We start from the raw sequence: 22478 nt of genomic DNA, 5'->3' as shown, positions 1-22478 counted from the left end.
AAAACCCATAAACCCCAAGGATGAAGGATAAGGTAATTGGGTCAGGGAAGCCTAAAAGAGTTAGTAAAAGCCCATGGGTATGTAGAATTAGAAAATTGGCCAAGGATGTCCAAGGAAAGCAAATGGGACGAGGATGCTCAAGAAGAAAGAAATGGCACAAAAGAGACCACAAGTAATGTAATGGGTCAAGAAAAACCCAAAGTAGCATAAATATAAGTCCAATGACCATATTAAGTCACTAAGAGAAGAATAGGCAACAGGCCCAAAGAGGCCTAGCAAGCACAGATCAAATGACAATACGGCAGGAATAGCATAGTGGTATAGCAAGAATGGCAACAAGATTGCGGAAGAAGCAAAGAATGGGCTAAATGGGGGAAAACCTACAATCAAGCAAGGCCCAGCCCTTGAAAGGAACAAGCTAATAAAGAATGGAAAATCATAAAATAGTTCATGCCATAAGAGGTCAAGGATGAGCGGTAGAATGCACAGACGAGCCTCCAGACCACGACAGGCACATGAGCAGCAGACAGGCTTTTGGCATACATGAGAAGTGAAGCACGCGCAAGGCCTAGGCACCACCAGCCTATACCCAACCAATACAAGAGTGGTGGGTCATGGGTCAGAGGTAAAAGATGGTATGGTTTGGTGGAAGGGAGAAGGGAAAGCCTATTCTAAGGTTCCCGCTCATATTTTTTTGGGGGTGATGTCCTACTAGGATGACATACCACCCAAAAAAAGGAAGGATGAGTTGAAACCACTAGGTGCATGCCATGAGGGATAGCAGGAGAGAATGCCACAGTGAGTAAACAAACAAAATAGTCTTTTTTGTCTAGTAATGGAGAGTGGCACAGTCAGCATAGGTAAATGGTGGTAGTTGGACAGCTAGCAAACCAGTGGGTGGTCGGGAGGAACACCCTAAACCAGACAAAAGTGGTTAAAGTCTAAGATGGTAAAATCAGTCACGACAAGCAGTATATAAAGGGCCCTCGTCGTGCGCAGCATCAGAAGGAGGGAGGGACAATAGCAACCACTAGGAGAGAATCATAGCACCACCATCACCATAACACCATATAAGCAAGTATTAAGAAAGAAGAGAAAAGAGTGGGAAAGAAATCAAAGTAAAAAAAGGAGAGAAAAGATAAAAGAAACAGAGTGTAGAATGGCAAGCATGCACCAATAGGCTAATCTCTTCTCTCCCTCTAAAAGCCTACCTTCCATTGAGGATAAAGAACTTATTTGGGCATAAGCTATTCAAACCTGTTCTCTCAAAGTGGATAATTTTTACGGTAGGATTATCCTGTGAAGTTATCCGCATTGAGGAAATGGTTCCCTCCTTGGCCTCAACCTTGTAATACAATTGAACATGGCAAACCGATCTTTCATTCTTTGATTTTATCACTTCTTGCTATTGTTTCTTATCTTATCTTTGCAATATCGCCTATAATGTGTCCTTTTTCCCTATTTTAACTAAGGATCCCTTGCTTGTTTTGCCTAACAAGAAACCTATTTATTTTATTATTGTTTTATTGCATTTATCTGCCATAGCTTTTCTATAACAATTTCACCTACCATGGGCATGTGACTAAAAGTTTCGGCAAACAGGGCATAGTTTGTGCACAAGTGGACCAAGGTGAGTTGCAACTAGACCGGTTCTGACTCTCTTGTCTAGAATATGTGGGCCCAATATAGCAGGAGGTAGTCCAGCCCAAAATCACAAAAGGCCCACCACACATAGTTACTGTAGCTTTCTATTTGATTTTTTAATTTATGTTTTCTCTGTCATCAAATTCCCTCTTCCTCTACTCTCTCTCTCTCTCTCTCTCTCTCTCTCTCTCTCTCTCCTCTATCTTCTCTTAAATCCAACAACATATCTATAAAAATCATCAAATTCTTCAAACTTATTCTAAATGTAGATCACTAGATCCCAAATTCATCAAATCCTCTCTTTAAAATAAAAATAAAAATTCATCAAACCCATATAAATAATCAAACCCAAATTGCAAGAAGAAGTGGAGAAATCCGCCCAAAATCATTGCCATAGTAACGAAGAAATTTGCTCAAAATCATTGCTTTCTCCACACAAAAATTGCCACCCAAATTGCAAACCCACCTAAGATCACCGCTCATAATTAAACCCAAATTGCAAAAGAAAAGGCAGAAGAAGAAAGAGTAAAAGAAAAAGAATGAGAGAGAGTATTCGGAGAAATAAAGAGTTTGGATTTTGTTAAGGTGGGTGGGGTTGTGGGGTAGGTGTGAAATAAATAAAAAATGAGAAAAAATATTATTTAAATAAAAGAGAGTGTATAATAAATAATCTGATATAAGTATTTTTGTAAAGTTATTGTGTAAAATAAAAAAAAGTAGATTGTTTTTCTAAAATAATTTGAATGCAGGTTTTCGAGTAAATTAAATTAAGTATGACAAAAGTAAATTAAATTAGGTATGAGAAAATAAATTATAGCTTACCTTTTATTAGATTTTATATGACAAATTACAAATGTTTATAAATTGTTTATTTTATATTTTATTAATTAGTTTCCATTTATTTTTATCTTTTTAATATGACCTTTTATTCTTGCCCCTGAACTGAAATTTTGGGCATTTTTAGCTCCATGCCCTGATAGACCCCACCAAAATTCCAACCTTTAAACCAGGCAAATGTGGTTGGACTTGGAATTTGGGCCCTAATTAAAAATAAATGTAATTATGCCCGGAATTGCCCAGACTACCACTTTTTGGACTCTTCATGGGCTATACAGATGGGATTTCAATGGACTCAACAAGTGGGCACTTATTGTTAGAGATCCTAGAGGTAACTGTGCCTGATTTTCTAGTTTGTTGCTCAAATTCCTCAACCCATCATAGTTATTGGGTTTGGTGATGCCCCTACAATCATTGCCTTCTCAATTGGGTCTCACCAAATTCTTGGTATTTTGTTGCCTCACTTCTACGATGATACAAACGAGAGCACTGGCCTTATTTTGGACTTTGACAGTGAATTAGAATAAGCCATTCATACTTTAGTTTACCATGGAGAATTCCCAATTGTTTTCTGGTTTTATTATTTTGTTCCACACTATATTTAGTGTTGAAATTTTTATTTTCACCTATCAAAAATAAAAATCACATTTTTCATATTCTTAATATACATATTTATTTATCTACAGTTGAAAAATAAAAGAAAAAACTTCAAAGTCTCCAACCAAGACAATTATTACATAATTAAGTGGGTTTTAGTTAACTCAACTGGTAAAACCTCTGGTAGTTGAATAAAAGATCTGAGGTTCAATCCCCCACCTATACCAAAAACCGATTGATGTCTTGATCTGATGATAAAAAGTTATTATCAAGAGCAGATGCCATAGATTGAAACTCTCTTTAAAAAAAAAAAAAAGTGAGCTACACTTTTCTGCTAAATTCAGGCTCATAATAACTAATAAGCAGTTTTACTTCTATTGTGGCAACATGGTCAATGTAACACTTCACATTGTCATGTGATCATATGGATGGTTGGAAGATTATTCCAATAAAGTTGCTGAATGTTCTATTCCAATATATGTAGGCCTACTTCTAGGCCCAACAAGTGCAAGGCACGTGCTTGCTGTGAAAAAAGAGTAGTGATTAATGTCAATTTTAGATTTTATTTGTATCACAAAATAAAGATATAAATCATTTGATTTTTAAAATATATAGAGATTTACATTAATCAAAAGAGACATTAATTTTAAGAATTTTGATAATTAAATCATAAAAAGTTAATCTCATTCGTATAAAAATTTTGATCAACCACAAAATTAGGGTAGCTATTTAACATATAAATATCTATTTTACTATAATAGTTTTTTAGTTCCTATTTGCTAAAGGCAATATTTTCACTCACTAAAAACTTCTAAAAATGATAACTATAGGGATATGGGGCCCAGGAGTTCAATATCTATTTGTATATTGGGCTTATGGCCCAAGCTGAGGACGAGGGTTTATCTGAGAAGGAGAAATCTTTGTCAAAAGAGGCTGTATTAGTGAATAAAGAGGTTAATTTAGGTCATAAAGGTTTAAGAGGGTGGGCCGAGGATAAATGCATCCTCGGCTGAACAAAGCCGAGATCCGAAGAGGTAGTCTGTCGACCAGGATAACGTTCCAGGAGATTTTGTTGGGGCAGATAAGCATTGCAGAGACATCAGATAGGGAGGAGTCATAAAATATCTAAGTAGAAAGCAGCTAACTCTTTGGTCGCATTAATGTGGAGGTGATATCTGAACAGTAGCCTTCAGCCTTACATCTATTACCTAAAGACTTTGGGAAGGGGTTGATGGGACAAGTATCAAAATTAACCAATCTGGCCTGCCCGTGGAGGGTAGAGATGAAAAGGGAAAATGGTATAAAAGAAGGGGGTGCAATCAGATTAAGGGGGAGAAGAAAGAAAGAGAGAAACACTGTAACAATCAAGAACTAACTTTGTAATCAAATCCGAAAGAAATATATAAGAATTGATCTCCTCGGACTATGCCAAGGACTATTTTCTTTAGTATAAACTTGTCTAATTTCATCCACTTGTCATCTGGATCTACTTTATTGTTTGCCTGATTCATTAAAACCCAATTTTCTAACACATTCTCTACAAATTCATTATTTTTGGCTTTTTGAACCAAAGTTCATCCACCTTTTGGGCTAAGGAACTAAATCTGGTCCTTACAATTGGCGTCGTACGTGGGAAAGATTGGAGTGATAGTGAGTCTGACTTCGAACGATGGTAGGTTTAGGTTCAAACCAGACAAATCCATGGGGTCTCAACGTCGAGATCACTTCCGTGATCTTGAGCAAAGGAGAGACCAGGATGGGAGTGTGCATACTACCCATACTAGTAGGAACCGTTCTTGGGGTGGTAGTCATCTCTCCTATGAGAAAAATACCAAAGTCATGCAGCTTGAGATTGATCACCTAAGGAGAAGCTTACACCATGAACGGCGAAAGAGAGCTCCTTCCATTTCTGACTCCTTTTCTGATGGTGAAGAGGATGGTAGTTATAGGCGTAGATCAAAAACTCCCCCCAGTGAGTCATTCTCGTATGATAAGGACCACCATCATGAGCGCAGAAACATAAATTCATTTTCGAAAGGCTTGGGAAATGATGTTATGGGTAGAGCACTTAACCAGATCTCTAGATCATCTTTCACACACAAGATTAAGGGAGGAAGACTTCCTCGACGATTCACTCAGCCCATGTTCACCATGTATAATGGTCAAACGAACCCTATGGAGCATGTTAGCCATTTTAATCAAAGAATGGATGTGCACTCCAAGAACGAAGCTTTGATGTGTAAGGTATTCTCATCTAGCTTGGGATCTATGGCGATGAGGTGGTATGATGGTCTGGGTGCAGGTTCAATTGGTTCCTACAAGGAACTCACTCAGACATTTGGATCCCGCTTCATCATGTGTAGCAGGGTTCCTCAACCTTTAGATTCCTTGTTGTCCTTGTCCATAAGAGGGGGAGACCCTGAAGACGTATTCGAACAAATACTGGGAGATGTTCAATAAGATAGATGGCGACTTTGACGACATGGCCATCAAGACTTTCAAGGTTGGCTTACCTGCCGAGCACGGCTTGAAGAAGTCTTTGACTGGGAAGCCTATTACCAGTGTACGCCAGCTCATGGATCATATTGATAAGTATAAGAAGGTCGAAGAAGACCAATAGCAAAGCAAGGGAAAGGACAAGGTTGTCCCCTAGAGAGGAGGGATTTCAGGTCGGACCGCTATAACAATAACAGACCTCGGATGGATTTTTCTAGGCAGTCTAGGCCTGCAATTCCTGAAGTGGTTAACACCGTGTTCCGAAAACTAGTGCATCAAGTTTTGGAGAAGATCAAGAACGAGCCATACTTCAAATGGTCGAATAAGATGAGTGGAGACCTTTCAAGGCGTAACCAGAGTCTTTATTGCCAGTACCATTAGGAATGGGGGCATACCACTGAAGACTACAAGACTCTTTGGAACCATCTGGAGCAACTGGTTAGGGAAGGAAGGTTACAATAGTTTTTGTACCGTCCCAACGGGTAGGGAGACCAATCGAGGTCTAGGGCTCAGAGGAATGCTTTTTCAAGGCCCCTAATAGGCACGATCAATATCATCTTCGCTGCACTTGGGAGAACTGGTTCTCAGCCCTCCAGCGTAATGTCTGTAGCTCGGTTTCAATCCGAGGACTCTAATTCTGGGCCGAAGAGGGCTAAAATGGAGATTCGACCGGTGTTGATTTTTTCAAATGAAGATAAGATTGGAACCATCTAACCACATGATGATGCTTTGGTGATAGCCCTCAGAATAAGAGAGTATGATGTGAAGAGGGTAATGGTAGACTAGGGCAGCGGTGCAGAGATTATGTACCCCAACTTGTACAAAGGGCTGAGCTTGAAGTCTGAAGATTTGACAACCTATAATTCACCTTTAGTGAGTTTTGATGGGAAAGTAGTCACCCTAAAGGGCCAGATTAGGTTGCCTGTACAGGCAGGCTTAGAGGTGGTTGAAGTGGACTTCATTGTAGTGGACGTGTATTCTCCGTACACGGCCATAGTGGCCAAACCCTGGCTTCATGCCTTGGGGGCTGTTTCTTCGACTTTTCATAAAAAAGTGAAGTATCCATCTAGGGACCGGATTGAGGAGCTGGTAGGAAGTTAGTCCATGGCCAGACAATGCCTTGTGTCTGCAATTTTGCATCAGCCTGCATCTGAATCCTCGGCCTCTGTTGAGGGAGGTTTATAGCAGTCAAAGTCTTCGACATTACCTGTTGACGGGCCAGCCGAGGATGCGAAATGTGAGAACTTAGAGAAGTTTGCTGTAGGCAATGACCCAAAGAAGTTTTTCCAGGTTGGGACTCTGCTACTGCCTCGGGAAAAGAAGCAACTGGTGGAGTTTCTCAGGATGAACGTTGATGTGTTCGCTTGGAATGCCTACGAAACTCCAGGAGTGGATCCAAGCTTCATCTGTCATCATTTAAACGTTAATCCATCCGTCACCCCTAGGAAACAACCACCTCGGCGCTCATCTAAAAATCATTCTGACGCTGTAAAAAACGAGGTGATGAAACTTAGGCGGGCTTGGGCTATTAAGGAGGTGTTCTACCTTGAATGACTAGCTAATACAGTGGTGGTAAAGAGGAAGACTGGGAAGTAGCGTGTATGTGTAGATTTTACAAACTTGAACAGAGCCTACCCAAAGGACCCTTTCCCCATGCCTTTGATTGATCAATAGGTGGACACAACTATGGGCCATCCTCAGATGAGCTTCTTGGATGCCTTTAAAGGGTACCATCAGATATCTTTAGCTTTGGACGATCAAGAGGGGACAGTTTTTGTCACTCCTATTGGAAATTACCATTACAAAGTGATGTCCTTTGGTTTGAAGAATGCAGGGGCTACCTACCAGAGGATGATGACCAGGATGTTCGAGTCTCAGTTGGGGAAAAACATCGAGATTTATATAGACGATATGGTGGTAAAAAGTAAGGCAGAGTCCGAGCACATTAATGACCTCGGGAACATCTTCAGGATCTTGAGGAAATACAAGTTACGCCTTAATGCTTCTAAATACTCCTTTGGTGTTGGATCAAGAAAGTTCTTGGGGTATATGGTTACACACTGTGGAATTGAAGTTAACCCAGACCAGATCAAAGCAATCAACAATTTGCAACCACCTCGGAATCCCAAAGAGATCCAGAAGCTAACAGGGATGACCACTGCTCTAAACCGATTCATCTCTCGGTCAGCAGACAGGTGTAGGCCTTTTTTTCAATTGTTGAACAAATGGAAAGAATTTGAGTGGACCGAGGAGTGTGTTTTGGCATTCTAGTAGTTGAAGAAATATTTATTTCGGCCACCCATTATGTCCAGACCCGATATGGACGAGGTTTTGTTTGCCTATATTGTCGTGGCTCCCCATGCAATAAGCTTGGTGCTGATAAGGGTTGACAACGGTGTGCAGAGGCTAGTTTATTATGTGAGCAAGTCACTAAATGAGGCCGAGATTCGTTACTTATCATTGGAGAAGGTCATTTTGGCAGTGGTGCATGCTACACGTAAGCTCCCCCACTATTTCCAATCACACATGGTTGTTGTTCTAACCTAGCTCTCTACTTTGAAGCGCTAACTTTACAAGGAGAATTGTGAAGTGGGGTACGATTCTAGGGGCCTTTGATATCAAATACATGCCTCGCACCTTTGTCAAAGTTAGGTCCTCGCCGACCTGGTAGCCGAGTTTGCTGAAGAATAAAACATTGATGAAAAATCGGTTGGTGCAATCTCCCTACAAGAACCTCTGTCCTAGAAGGTCTATGTTGATGGTGTAGCAAATCATAGAGGGTCTAAAGTGGGGTTAACTGAGAGAATAACAATATGACATATTTGCTCTTTTCCAAAATATTAAGGGAAAGATTGCCCAATTTTAAAAATTAAGGAGGAATTGTAAACTACTCCAAACATAAAGGGTGAAAAGTGTTTTTATCCTAAGTTTTTGTGTACAAAACTATGTGTTTTTACTTAAAATGGTGCACAAAGAAAAAAAAAATACAAAAAGTCAACCAAAGAAAATTGTATGTGAAATAATGAATTTTGGCTCAACAAAGCTGAATAAATCAACAAAAAAAATTCTAAAAACACAACAGAATAGCACAACATTTTCATAATACCTTTATAATTTTGTTATATTTTATTTTGACTTGTAAAAAATTGACAGTTAAGCACTTTTGACAATATTGTGACGACAATAAGATGTCATAACATTTTCATAAAAAAATGTTATGTCTACAATATTTTCACAACAAATTATAAGTAGTAGATTGTTACATGTTGTTATTGATGGGCAAAAAAGTAGTTTCATTGATAAGTCTAAATTAGAACTAGTAACAATTTACCGTTTATGATTTGTTATGAAAGTGTTATGTAAAATATTGTGGATGTAATACTTCTTTTTTTACAATACCTTTATTTTTAGTTATGGTTGGTTCCAGTGTGATATTTTTTAATTTTATTTTAACCTATAAGGAATTAACACCTTAACAACTGTGAAAATATTGTGCCAATTTGTTATGTTAATATTTTATTATAGTGTGAAACAGTGCGAATTCGACAAACCAAAAATACCGGAACAAATCTATTGCAGCTTTACACATTCACAAAAAAAAAAAAAAAAAAAAAAAAAAAAAAAAAAAAAAAACAGTGAAAATTGGACAAACCAAAACTACTATAGCGCAGCTATTATTGCCTTTTCCATTCACGCTTTTTATATAATGATTTACTTTTTTTTGCAAATATGTATAATATTTGTCACCTATTGTATGTCGACAACATTAGCTTGCAAAGTAAACATATAAAGATTAAAAAAAAAAACAAACAAATTAAAGAAAAAACAAAGCTCAAAAAACTGAAGTACTTAAAAAAAAAAAAAAAAAAAAAAAAAAAAAAAAAAAAAACTCAACGATTGAATAAACTAAAAATACTATTCATGAGCCATTGCCTCTTTTTATATAGTTAATAGAAATAGATAATAAACAATATTCATGAGCTATTAGCTCTTTTTATATAGTTAATAAAAATAGATAATAGAAATAGATTAATAGATTATGGCTGAAGCATGTGATTCACATTCAAGCATCAAATAGTGAGCTATAGGTTGGGCTTATGTTCGAGTCAGCCTAAGGAAGCAGCCAATCAATGAAAGTGACCCAACACTAACCCCCACTCACACTGAGCTATGCTCGTCCAGTGCCCCTGGTTCATGAAAACCGTTATGGGTTTATTGAATAAATCAAAAACACTATTTATGAGCTATTGACTCTTTTTATATAGTCAATAGAAATAGATAATAAATACTATTCATGAGCTATTGGTTCTTTTTATTCCTTTAATAAAAATAAAAATAGATAATAGAAATAGATTAATAGATTATGGCTGAAGCATGTGATTCACATTCAAGCATCAAATAGTGAGCTATAGGTTGGGCTTATGTTCGAGTCAGCCTAAGGTAGCAGTCAATCAATGAAAGTGACCCAATACTAACCCCCACTCACACTGAGCTGTGCTGGTCGAGTGAATGGTTCATGAAAACCGTTATGGGTTTTCTCATTTCTGAATGATGCTTCTGACATGTCAATGGTCAAATATAGAATTAAAATTGTTATTATGTACCTAATATTTTAATAATAAATTTTAAATAATAAATTATTATTACTTTTAATTTAAATTTATTATTAAAATTATTTTTTTATCTATCAATAATAATTAATAATTATTTATTACTTTAAATTTATTGTGAAGAAATGAAGAGCATAACAATTTTGATCATAACCAGGACCAATTTTCGCTGAACAGTTCTCTAATCGGTTTACAGTAATGTTATAGGCTGTGGTCTCCGTGTTATAGGCTGTTCATGGATTGGACTGGGACTCGTGTGAATCATGAGGTTGACAAACTGACATGGACAAGAACACCATTATTCTCCCCAATTCACGTGTCCGGTTCTCCTCCTGTGCCAAACAAACCGGATCTCAAACATACCACGTATACCAAACACAACTTATTTCAAACTATTTACGCTAACAATTACTTACAGTTAATCACATCATTTTGATATAAATATAAGTGTTTTTTTGCTTCTTTCGCTTAGATTGGAAAATGAATTGGAGGACTTTACAATAAAATTACAATAAATCTCTTACTTCACAATTATAAGAGACTCTTCATTCTTCATGTTCTTTACATTATTCTTTACATTATTCGAATATTTTTCATATTCAAATGTGATAGACGTATGTTCTTTGACGCTATACAGCTTGAATCCAATGAAATTGCAATGGATTAGAGTTTTTAAAGTTTTGGTGTTTGATTTCAATACAACTTTGAAACTTTGAAACTTATAAAAATCATTTGGATGATTGTTTGAATATTTCGAGGTAGAAGTGCTTTGACGATTTACATCTTAAATTGATAAAGGTTCGAAGTTTGGAGTCTTAACTCTTAATATTCTTAGAAGTTCTGGAGTTTGATTTCAACAAAATCTTAGAACATCTTTGAGAATGAAGACCCACATGAGGCTAGTGAGTTCCTTTATTCATATGAATATAGAGGAAATTCAATACCATGTGTCATGATTCAGTTGGACGGATTTTAATTCCTTTTCTCCAATAAACACGTGGCATTATTTGATTCATTAATGTACTTTAATTGTATGTGATGTATGGTAATATTTAATTAGGTTGCCAATATTAAAATATTGGCACAGACATATGTGATTGGCCATTGAGTAATGTATATTATTCCTACTTAGTGACACTGGAATTTTTCATTAGTCTCTGAATGACAACTATGAGACCCATTAAGTAGCATGCGGTACTTTGTAATTGGTTATTTGGAATGTTCTATGCATACTTGGTAGTTTGATATGGTCATTTGTGTTTGGTTAAAAATTTTGTCTCAATATATACCTGTAAGGACACAAACAGACCTGCGACCTAGGAACGACTAGATAGTGGCCCAATTAACCCACCACGATGAATTTGTTAGAGAATGGGTAGGATATTGACTACTTAAGGAGCTAAAGTTAATCACAGTGAGAAGAAACGCCAAATAAAAGGCTAGGGACACACAAGTATGAAGAAAAAGGAATCCTCGGTCCAACTCGAGGAAGATCTTTTATATATAAGTCTTGCTTCTCTCTCTCTCTCTCTCTCTCTCTCATAAGGATCTCCCTTTTTTCTTTTATATTTACACATAGCTTATCTTAATCCTACACTTGGAGGGTTGAGATTGCATTTTTTTTTGGGGACTTCTATCTCATCCAGAACATACTAGTAAGTTTCTGCTTTGCAATCTGAGTTGTGCCACCACTGTTCATGGTCATTTTCTTATTAATGTGGTCAGAGGAGTAGTTGTCTTGCATTTAATGCGGAGGGGATAGCTTCTACTCCCTTCTCCTTTTACCCTCCTCGTAACCCATGTCAAGTCTACTTTCTTCCCTCTGTGATATTTTAATTTTATGTGCCTCCTATGATTACTGGTTGTCCCCCAGGTCAACGAGTGCTTGTCTCGTGGTTATCTAGTGCTCATCCCCGAGGTTCGAGGTGTATCCTCTAAAATCATCTTAGCAATCCTCTTAAATGAGATTAGGGATCCTCGTCCACACAATACCAATGATGAAGAGCAAGTAGAAACAAATGACAAAATGGGGGAAAAAAAAAGATCAATTCCTAAAATAACATTGGTATAAGTAATAAAAAAAAAATGATATATTGATTAGGGAGGTAACATAGAGTATGAATTTGAGTGAAATAAAATGACACAAAATAATATATGTGGTCTACCATGATTAAACTGTTGAATATTCATAGCCGACCCTAAAGTTTTAAGATTAAGATTTGGTTGTTGTATGTATATACGTATGTTGATAAGTACACATGTATTGATATATTTTGTAAGGTTGACCGAATCAAAACAACCTTTAGTACAATATTAACAACCTTGTTTTAAGAAGTTACATGTAGTAAAAAAATGGTAAAATATCATTTTCATCCCTAAACTTTCATAGAAGTTCATTTTTCATCTCTGAACTTTCAAAAGTTCATTTTTTGTCCATAAACTTTCCAAAACGTTTAACTTTTTATCCTTCCATCTATGACTGTTAATTTATGTCCTATGTGGCCTAGTAGAATGATGACGTGGTATCTGACTTGGACCAAATGATTCTATTTATAAAATTATGGACATATGGCAAATAGTTTTTGGCACACATGAAATAAATATTTTGTGACATGGCATCCTTACAAATTGATGAGGCATTAAAAAAAAATTTCTAGCTCATATTTATGTTAAGAATTTATTAGGATTTAAAATAAAAACTTAAAACACCAAAACATTAAAAAAAAAAAAAAAAAAAAAAAAAAAAAAAAAAAAACCAATTCTAGTTGTCCATGTCCAATGACATTCAATCAAAACTTCCCAAATCTTTCATTCATTTTTGATGTTTTGATGGTTTTTTTTTTTGGTAGGTTTTAGTATTAGCTTCTATTATCTTATGATTAAGTTTTGGATCTTTAGGGTGTTATATATTGTGAGGCGTGAACACAGGAAGGGGTTTTTTTTTCTTCTATTTTTTTAGAAAACAACAGATCTTCTTGTAGTGTGGACTGGTGTGCAAGTGAGGGCAGATTTTTTATGAACAAGGATGAAAGTCTTTGTAATTCGTAAAGGCCAATGTTTATTGGTTGCCACTACTTTGTTGTCATTGTCATCATCTCCTTCTTTCTCCAATGCTCTCCTTGTTTCTCTAGTGCTCATCATCATTGCAAAAAAGGATGAACTTTTGGATGGATTAAAATGAAACCGATGAGGACATGGGTAGGTGGTGGTTATCAAAGAATAAAGCTTGAATTGGTGCTGATAGCGAGAGATTGGAGGAGATGAATAGTCGGCTTAAATTAGGGATTTTGATATTTTGGTGTTTTGAATTTTTATTTTAAATCCTGATAAATTCTTACATTGAAATCTGACTTATTCTTATTATTATTTTAATTCATGTGTGCCAATAACTCTTTGCCATGTGTCCATAATTTTATAAATAAAATAATTTGGTTCAAGTCAGATACCACATCGTCACTCTATTAGGCCACATAGGACATAAACTAACAGACATAGATGGAATGATGAAAAGTAAAACATTTTGTAAAGTTTTGGGATAAAAAACGAATTTCTGAAAGTTTAAGGATAAAAAACAAACTTTTATAAAAGTTTAGGGACGAAAATGACATTTTACCCAAAAAAAGAAAAAAAAAAAAGAAAAAAAAGAGAGAAGAGATTAAACAAACTGTTTCATCACTCATTTGTTTGAAAATATGGATATAGTTTATCCATTACACGAGATAAATGCAAATCTAAGTGTATCATACCAGTTGATAAATTTATATGAGATGAGTTTACAGGTTCAAATTTTATTATATTGTCTAGATATATCTTTACATTTGTAAAATTTTAAAATAATTAATGAATAACTTAGTTTTATTTATAAGCTATTTATGTTTCAAGATTTTATATTTTTAAACACAAAGAACATGATCTTATGATTGTAAAATTAATAACATCTAATAATAATTAATTGATATGAAATTTGACATGATATTAAAACAAACAAAATATGCAACATCCGATGAGATTTTCAAAAAAATCAATTCAACTAAAAGTAAGTAATAAATAATGTAACATTAATAACGAAATTTACATTGTTTGTTTACAAAGAATTAACAAAGGATGGGGAATATATATTGTGATTGAAAATAATCTGAATCTATACTTAGGGTTTATTTGGATACCACTTATTTTGCTGAAAACTGAAAACTTATTGCTGAAAACACTATAACAAAATAATTTTTAAAAATATAAATAGTGCCGTGGGACCCAAAAATGCATGGTTATGCACGTTTTTGCGTTTTTTGCTAGGTCGTGAACAATGTGTGGGACCCAACCAAAAGGCAAATGTTGAATAATTTGAACACAAATACATACTTAGACTTTGAGTCATTTAGGCATTATCACTCATGTTTAGGGACATTAGGAATATGGTGATTTTCCTTTATGTGGGGAAGTCATAACAACTCTTTTTGCACTCTCACATGCAATACAAGGAAATATCTTGGAAGTTGAATAATTTGCACCCAAACACACGCTTAGACTTTGAGTCATGTAGGCATTATCACTCATGTTTAGGGACATTAGGAAGATGGTGATTTTCCTTTGTGTGGGGAAGTCATGACAGCTCTTTTTGCACTCTCACATGCAATACAAGGAAATATCCTAGAAGGTGATGATGCTTTGAATGGGTTGTGTTGAGCCCTTTGAAAAAATTAGAATCATCCTCCTCATTAAACAATTACATCAATCATAGAAGATATTAGTTAGTTTTTTTTTTTTTTTTTTTTTTGACGAAGAAGACTTCAATCATAGAAGATATATATTAGTTTGTTGTTGAATAAGTTTGAAAGTTTTGGTATTAATTTTGTTCAAAAGAGTCAACTTGCCTACCCAAAGTCTAGTCTAATGGGCATTTAATATTTAGTGTACTATGAATGGAATCATATTCCCATCCTTGAATTTCCTATTTTTTTTTTTTTTTTGGAGATGAACGATAGAACATCCTTGAATTTCCTAAAAGTTTGTAGAAATGAAGTTAGGACTTAGGAATGAGTAGTGTCCTTCTCCTTTTTGTTTCTTTTTGTATTCATAAAATTTATTATTATTTTTAAACAAAAGGTGATTCTAGAATGCCCCCACAATCAAAACAAATATAAAAAATAAATTAATTAATAAAACGAAAAGAAACATCACTTACAGCAAGATGTTTTGGCACTAGTAAGGGAAGGTGATAAAGTGATAACTGATCAAATATAATTGCAGAAGATAGAACTTTTTCCTTTTTCCTTTTTATAGAGAAGAAAAAAAAAATGGTTAGAAAGGGATAGTAGCAGTCCTCAACCGTCTTCGGACAAAACCTTATTTTTGTAAACCATAAGAAGCACCATTGCTTCATTAGTAGGGAAAGGGAGAAAAGGAGAATTGGTGACATAGTCTACATTTCTATTACACTAATCTCACGCATGCTGCTATTCCACCAAAAATAAAAACAATAAAGAAAAGAAAAGAAACCACAATTGAAATATGAAAAGGAACCTTTTTTTGTAAAGTAAAAGATAAATAAATGAGAAAATAAAAGAATAAAAAAAGACCTCTTCACCTACAAGTTATGGCATGTTTGGTTAATCGAACTTGATTCTCTTGCCGACCGTTGTTTTCTTGACTTTTTTTCCTCATCTCCTATAAACAACACAACACAACCCCAAAATCCAAAACAGCCTAAAACCACTTTTCTTCACTCTCACACACTTACTCTCAAATCCCATCCATCAATGGCGGCTTCGTTGCTTCTCTCTCTTATCTTTCTCATCTCAACACTTTCCCTCTTAGCTTCATCTTCATCACCATCCAAAGCTACTCCCAACTCCACAACCTTCACCATTCCTCTCACACCCATCTTCACAAAACACCCATCTTCAGATCCAATCAAGACTCTCAATTCCTTAGCCTCTGCTTCTCTAACCAGAGCTCACCACCTCAAACACCCAAAATCAAAATCCCCACTTGCCAAAACCAAAGTCTTTCCTCACAGCTATGGAGGCTACTCAATCTCTCTCAGCTTTGGCACACCCCCACAAACCATTCCTTTTCTCTTAGACACTGGCAGTAGCCTCGTTTGGTTTCCCTGTACCTCACGATATCTCTGCACCGACTGCAATTTCCCCAACATAGACCCATCAAAAATCCCATCTTTCATTCCAAAACTATCATCTTCTTCCAAAATCATCGGCTGCAAAAACCCCAAATGTGGTTGGATTTCAGGCCCAAATGTCGTGTCTCGCTGCCAAGACTGTACTAACTCAGAAAACTGTACCCAAGCTTGCCCTCCGTATTTGCTTCAATACGGTTCAGGCTCAACTCTTGGGCTATCACTTTCCGAGACCCTCAATTTTCCTGAGAAACTTTTCACTGATTTTCTCGTTGGGTGCTCCATTTTCTCGACTCGACAACCTGCTGGCATTGCCGGGTTTGGTCGGAGCCCAGAATCTTTACCTTCCCAATTGGGTCTCAGTAAATTCTCATACTGCTTAATTTCTCGCAGCCTCGACGATACATCAGAGAGCGGTGACCTCGTTTTGTACGGTGGGTCTAGTTCCGATTCCAAAACCAGTGGCCTGAGCTACACACCGTTTAGGAAAAACCCAGTGTCCAACAACTCAGCTTTTCTCGAGTACTATTACCTTAACCTTCGTAAAGTCATTGTGGGCGGTAAGTCAGTCAATATTCCGTACAAGTACTTGGTTCCTGACAGTAACGGTAACGGTGGCACTATCGTGGACTCTGGTACCACCCTCACCTTCATGGAAAAGCCAGTATTTGACGCCGTGGTAACGGCGTTCAAGACCCAAATGGGTAATTTGCCTAGAGCTGCTGACGTGGAAGCAAAATCTGGCTTGGGGCCTTGTTATAATCTTGCTGGGGTAAAATTAGAGAAGGTTAAATTTCCAGATTTAACCTTTCACTTTAAAGGTGGAGCAAAGTTGGAATTACCAGTGGTAAATTATTTTGCATTTGCTGGTAATTCTAGTGTGGTGTGCTTGACTATTGTGACAGACGGTGGATTTGGTCCAGGACTAACAGTCGGTCCAGCTATAATTTTGGGGAATTTTCAGCAGCAGAATTTATATGTGGAGTATGATTTGGAAAATGAGAGATTTGGATTTAGGCAACAAAGCTGTAACAAGTGAGCTGGACTAAGCTCAAATTATAGGTAAAAGTTGGTACTAGTTGAAAATAATGCTGCCAAAAAGGATTGGTCATTATTGGGTATGGGCACGTTATGCATGTGAAGGTTGCTGAGGAATGAGAGGCAAAGATAATGCTGGGTGGTGATGACATCAAAGCCATTTTTGCTTACGGTGCCTATTGGGGTTGTAGTCAAATTTACTGTGTGTGTGTGTGTTGTTTTTTTTTTTTTTTTTTTTTTTTTTTTTTAATATTCTTATGATGATCGTTCAGATAGTAAAATAATGTTATGTTTTAGGATGATGATATCATTGATATCTCTTTCATAATAATTTATCAAAAGATGTTGACATTTTTTGAATGATGTCTTGTGGAATTTTCAAAATTTTCTATTCAGATCTAATTATAATTATTAGCCGTTATATGTTCTAAGTTCTTAATCTACAGTAGCTGTTGATGGTGTTGTTTTTATGTTGCTTTCTACTGTAACATCATGCATTTTTGTGGGTGTTCTATTCCTGTTTCTAAGCATGACTTTTTGGCTGCGGCGTCTTCCTTTTTCTTTTTTATCTTCGTAGGTAAGCTTCTGAACCCTTTTGTCACTTTTAATTCCATTTTTTCAATCACTTTACTGTGCATTTGAATGACTTTTATTTCATCTGTTTAATTGATTTGTAAATTGTACCAGTTAATACTCAGCTTTATGTTGGAATTTTTATCAGTCACTCAGCTTTATATTAGTATTTTGTCAATTTTATAGATTTTAAGGTCAATTTTATACCATTTCTTCCATTTATTTAATTTTTTTTATTAAGTGGGACTCTCATTATTTTAACCTTAATAGATGTTTGTTAACATTTGCCTTAAAAAGAAAAAAACTCAACCAAACAGGAACAAATCTGAGCCAGTAGACATTGATATTTAGATGCTATTGATTTGTTTGTCAAGAATAATGATTTGGTGCACATGAAATAATGGCAACTCCTCTCAATATGATGAGCACGCATTTCATTAGAACCCCATTGTCGCGGATCTTGCATACATGCGCATGACAGCAACATTACCTTTAGCCTTTAGGTGAAGCTTTTAATTTGAATTAGGTGAGGCAATTAAAATACGTGCAATACATTTTAATCTGTGCAACAACTTACCTCAGACTTCAATTGGCCACCGTTGAAGCATGTGTGGAAACTCACAAGTAAATTGAAAACAAGAGCTGTGAACAAATCTATATATATGCTACTTTTGGCAGCTCCAATTAAAAACCTTCAATACCCTAAAGCATACCGATTAGGATTGGGGATGGTAATGGGGCATGGCGGGGTCAAAGAATTGTGTATTCATCTTGCCTCACATGATTTTGTCTTATCTCATTCCCGCTTCACCCTGCATGACGAGATAAACTGCCTTGTCTTTACATATAGTCAGGTCTAATTGTACTTATTGTATAACCTCCACTTCTAATTTCTACATGTGGGTAATCCCATGTTGGTATTTACTATTTACCTATATTAGATTTATGGGTCATATTAACGGATGTTCTATCAAAAAAAAAAAAAAAAAAAAAAGAGTACTCTTAGGACAATTGTTAATAAATCATAATATGAAAGTTTTATTATCACTTTTATGAGAAATATAAAAAATTTGCAGAAAAATTAATTATTTTATCATTTTCCCATAAAATGTTTCTAAAAAATAGTTCATAAACCAATATCCTTAGAGTATTCATTAACATTTCCCTAGATTTATTCAATCTCTTTATCTCAATTATGAAGGCATACATAAAAACTTATTCCACCGGTTTTGTCTCTTTATTCTCAATTATGAAGGCATACATAGAAACTTATTCCACTAGTTTTGTCTCTTTATTCTCAATTATCAAGGCATAGTACACCCAAAAAAAAAAAATTTATGAAGGCATATGTATAAACTTATTTCACCGCGGGTTTTGTATTCTTTACTTTTTTGGTCAAAAAAGGCTACTTAAGTCTATTACAAAAAGTGTTAGCTTTATCATGAGCTAACAGAGACTCCACCACTGGCCGTGGTTCCACAAAACCTACAAAGGAGAAAAATTACGCCTAGCCCCTACTCTTGCTAAAGCATCAGCACATTGATTAGCTTCGCGATAGATGTGCTCAACCCGTTTGTTGGGGATGGCTCTCGCAAGGGTCTTGTAGTCAGTCAAAAGAAGCTCCATTAGCAAATTGGCAAAATCGTTATTCATTAGTTGAACTACACTCTTAGCATCCAATTCAACAATAAGGCTATTTAGATTGAGGTCCTTGGCTAGAATAAGACCATCTCTTAAGGCCCACAACTCTGCCATAAAGCTATTAGTGCAGCCAAGACTTCTAGAGAAGCCTGTAATCCAGTCTCCATTGTGATCCCTAATCAGCTCGCCTCCTCTAGCCTTTCCAGGGTACCCTAATACCAAACCATCAGTATTGAGTTTAGCCCATCCCACTGGTGGTTTCCTCCAAGCCACAAGGATTATGGACTTAGAAATAGCGAGCTTAGCTCTCATTCCTATAGCAAAAAATTCTGGAGCGCTTTGTTTGCATTTATCAATAGCCTTAGTATTAGGAATACTAGTCCTAAACACACAAGCATTACGTTGTAGCCAAAGGTGTCAAATTACCATAGGAAATACAATACCCCCGGGATTCCCATATAGTAAAGGACAATTTTGTATTACAGTTATCTTCCAACCATTCATTAATGGGTTTATTGAAAGATCCCCCTGAGCATATAAGGGTTGTAGGGACTCAATTCGTGACGACCCCAAGATAATATTGGGCTCATACGTAAAGAGGGTCCAAACAATATCATTTGTAGAGCGTGGGTTTGAAAGACTAGGCCTTGATTACCGGACGGTGGTTAATCGTGGTGTTCATACAGAATTAAACCGTGTTCGCTCGAGGAGTCTTTCTCCTTGAGGCGGTCTGGGAGGCTCTGGTTCTTGGGCTTTTTTCCTAGCCCCCCTTTTTCCGGATTGCTTGCTTCTCCTTTTATATTAGCCTGTATTCCTTATCCTATGTCCACATGTAGGTTCGATTTTCCAGGACTGATACTTGTCCCATCAACCCATACTCAAAGTGGTTGGGGGTGGTTGTAAAAGCTGAAGAGCATGGCTCTGTCAGGTACAGAGTATTCAATGGCAGTAATGGCAGCTTTCTCTTTGCCCTTGGTCGTTATACTATCCCGCATTCCCTTCTCTATTAACATAGATATTTTAGATTTTTCCCAAAACTGTTCCTATACCGTTCTTACCCTTTCTTTTAGGGGGACCTCGGATATGCCGAGGACAGAATCATCCTCGGTTATGTCTCAAGACTACTTGGACTTTTATTACACGTCCTCGGCTATACCCCTCCTCGGCTCGGGCCTTAGGCCCCAATATAAAAATGGGCCAAGGCCACAACTTCTTGAGCCCCACAATAGCCCCTCAAAATCCTGCTGTCTGACCTCTTAGTCGGAGAGGAAGGTTTTGGTGATGCCAAGCCTTTATTACAGTTCGTTTAGCTTTGACCTTTATTAATGTTGGAATTCCTTCATCTATTTAGGAACTGCGCTGGGTTACGAGACATTCGTCTAGATTTTCACACGGGACGTTCCTGCCGTTTCAGTGTACGAGGCGCATCTTTAATAGATTTACACTATGAGGCCGATCAAATCTGACGGTTATAGATGACATTGGAGAGTTGAATAGACGCTACCTCATTTGCAGATCTTCTTGGAAATCTGTACGGATTAAATGCCACTGAACTTACCTTCCATATAAAAAGCCAGACGAGAGGGTATTCCCTTCGCGTAAAGACCCTTTAACCTTTCTAACGCCATAAACCTCAAGCTGTGCTCAAAGTCTTCCTCATCAGCATAGTCGAAGCTTATAGTGTGACACGTTTATGGTAGAAGCGGGGATGAAAAGATCACATCCTTCTCAGAAGCGTTATGTCCCTTTGAAACTTAAGATGGCTCGGTCAGGACAGGGTTGGCAGAGACTCAAGATATTTCCCACTCTCCTTCAGCCAAAATCCGAAGCAGGTGCTAGTCGCATCAAGCTTTTGGTGCGATTGAGCTGGGTTTATCCATTATCAGTACCAGCCGCTCTTTTATGAGCATAGCTAATATGGCGCTAGCGTGTTAGGAGTTAGGGCTGACGCAGGGACTAAGTATCCCTGCTTCTTCCTCTGTTCCTTCACTGGTGCCTCCTTTTGCCTCCCCTTTTTCTTCTTTGTCATCACCAGATCCATCCTGGTGCTTTTACTTCTTCCTCTTCTTCTCCTCTTCCATCAAAAGGGGTCCTCCTCTCAATATGGTAGCTAGTAGAGCAGAATTTAGAAAGACTTCTTATTGTTGTTTGTTTTGTTTTTTTTTTTTTTTATTCTTGTTTTTGTAATTTGTTTCCTATATAGGCTTGTTTAAGCCCCTCATTGTACGATGTACTACTTCTTTACATTAATAAAAGTTGCCATTGTTTTATTTTATGTATTCTTTCTTTCCTGCAATGGTTATGCCGTGAATGGACGTACTACCGTATGACTTCTTTTCATTTTTATACTCTGGACGATGCTTAAGGCCGAAATCCTTGCTGATAAAAAGACCTTACTCTGCGCTTATTGAAATTATTCAGCACAATAATGCCGACTTGAACAAATGATACTTAGGGCAGAAACCCTTATAAAAGATGTTATTATGAACTTATCAGAGCTGTCCGGCATAATAATGCCGACTTGAGAAAACGATACTTAGGGCCGAAACTCTTATAAAAGATGTTATTATGAACTTATTAGAGTTATCCGGCACAGTAATGCCGACCTGAGAAAACAATACTTAAGGTCGAAACCCCTATAAAAGATGTTATTATGAACTTATTAGAGTTGTCCGGCACAGTAATGCCGACCTGAGAAAACAATACTTAGGGCCGAAACCCCTATAAAAGATGTTATTATGAACTTATTAGAGCTGTCTGGCACAGTAATGCCGACCTGAGAAAACAATACTTAGGGCCGAAACCCTTATAAAAGATGTTATTATGAACTTATTGAAACTATCTTGCACAATAAAGCCGACCTGAAAAAGGGTTGTATACCCCAAACTGAATGAGATGATGGTTGAATG

At 36.6% G+C, this 22478-nt stretch overlaps 2 protein-coding genes across 2 annotated transcripts; both read left to right on the top strand.

Annotated features, from left to right (window-relative positions):
• The first annotated feature begins 6378 nt into the window (after nt 1-6378).
• Nucleotides 6379-7128, top strand: LOC115952001. Its single transcript, XM_031069107.1, has 2 exons — nt 6379-6663; nt 6763-7128. Exons 1-2 carry the CDS (start codon nt 6379-6381, stop codon nt 7126-7128), a joined length of 651 nt encoding a protein of 216 aa, XP_030924967.1.
• Nucleotides 7129-15766: 8638 nt separating this feature from the next.
• LOC115953875 (probable aspartyl protease At4g16563) lies at nt 15767-17730 on the top strand. Its single transcript, XM_031071696.1, has one exon. It carries the CDS (start codon nt 15941-15943, stop codon nt 17354-17356), a length of 1416 nt encoding a protein of 471 aa, XP_030927556.1. The 5' UTR covers nt 15767-15940; the 3' UTR covers nt 17357-17730.
• The last annotated feature ends 4748 nt before the right edge of the window (nt 17731-22478 follow it).

Source organism: Quercus lobata, chromosome 7 (genome assembly GCF_001633185.2).
Source record: "Quercus lobata isolate SW786 chromosome 7, ValleyOak3.0 Primary Assembly, whole genome shotgun sequence".
Classification (NCBI taxonomy): Eukaryota; Viridiplantae; Streptophyta; class Magnoliopsida; order Fagales; family Fagaceae; genus Quercus; species Quercus lobata.
Note: the sequence above shows the minus strand (reverse complement) of the source record. Positions and strands in the feature narration are given on the sequence as shown.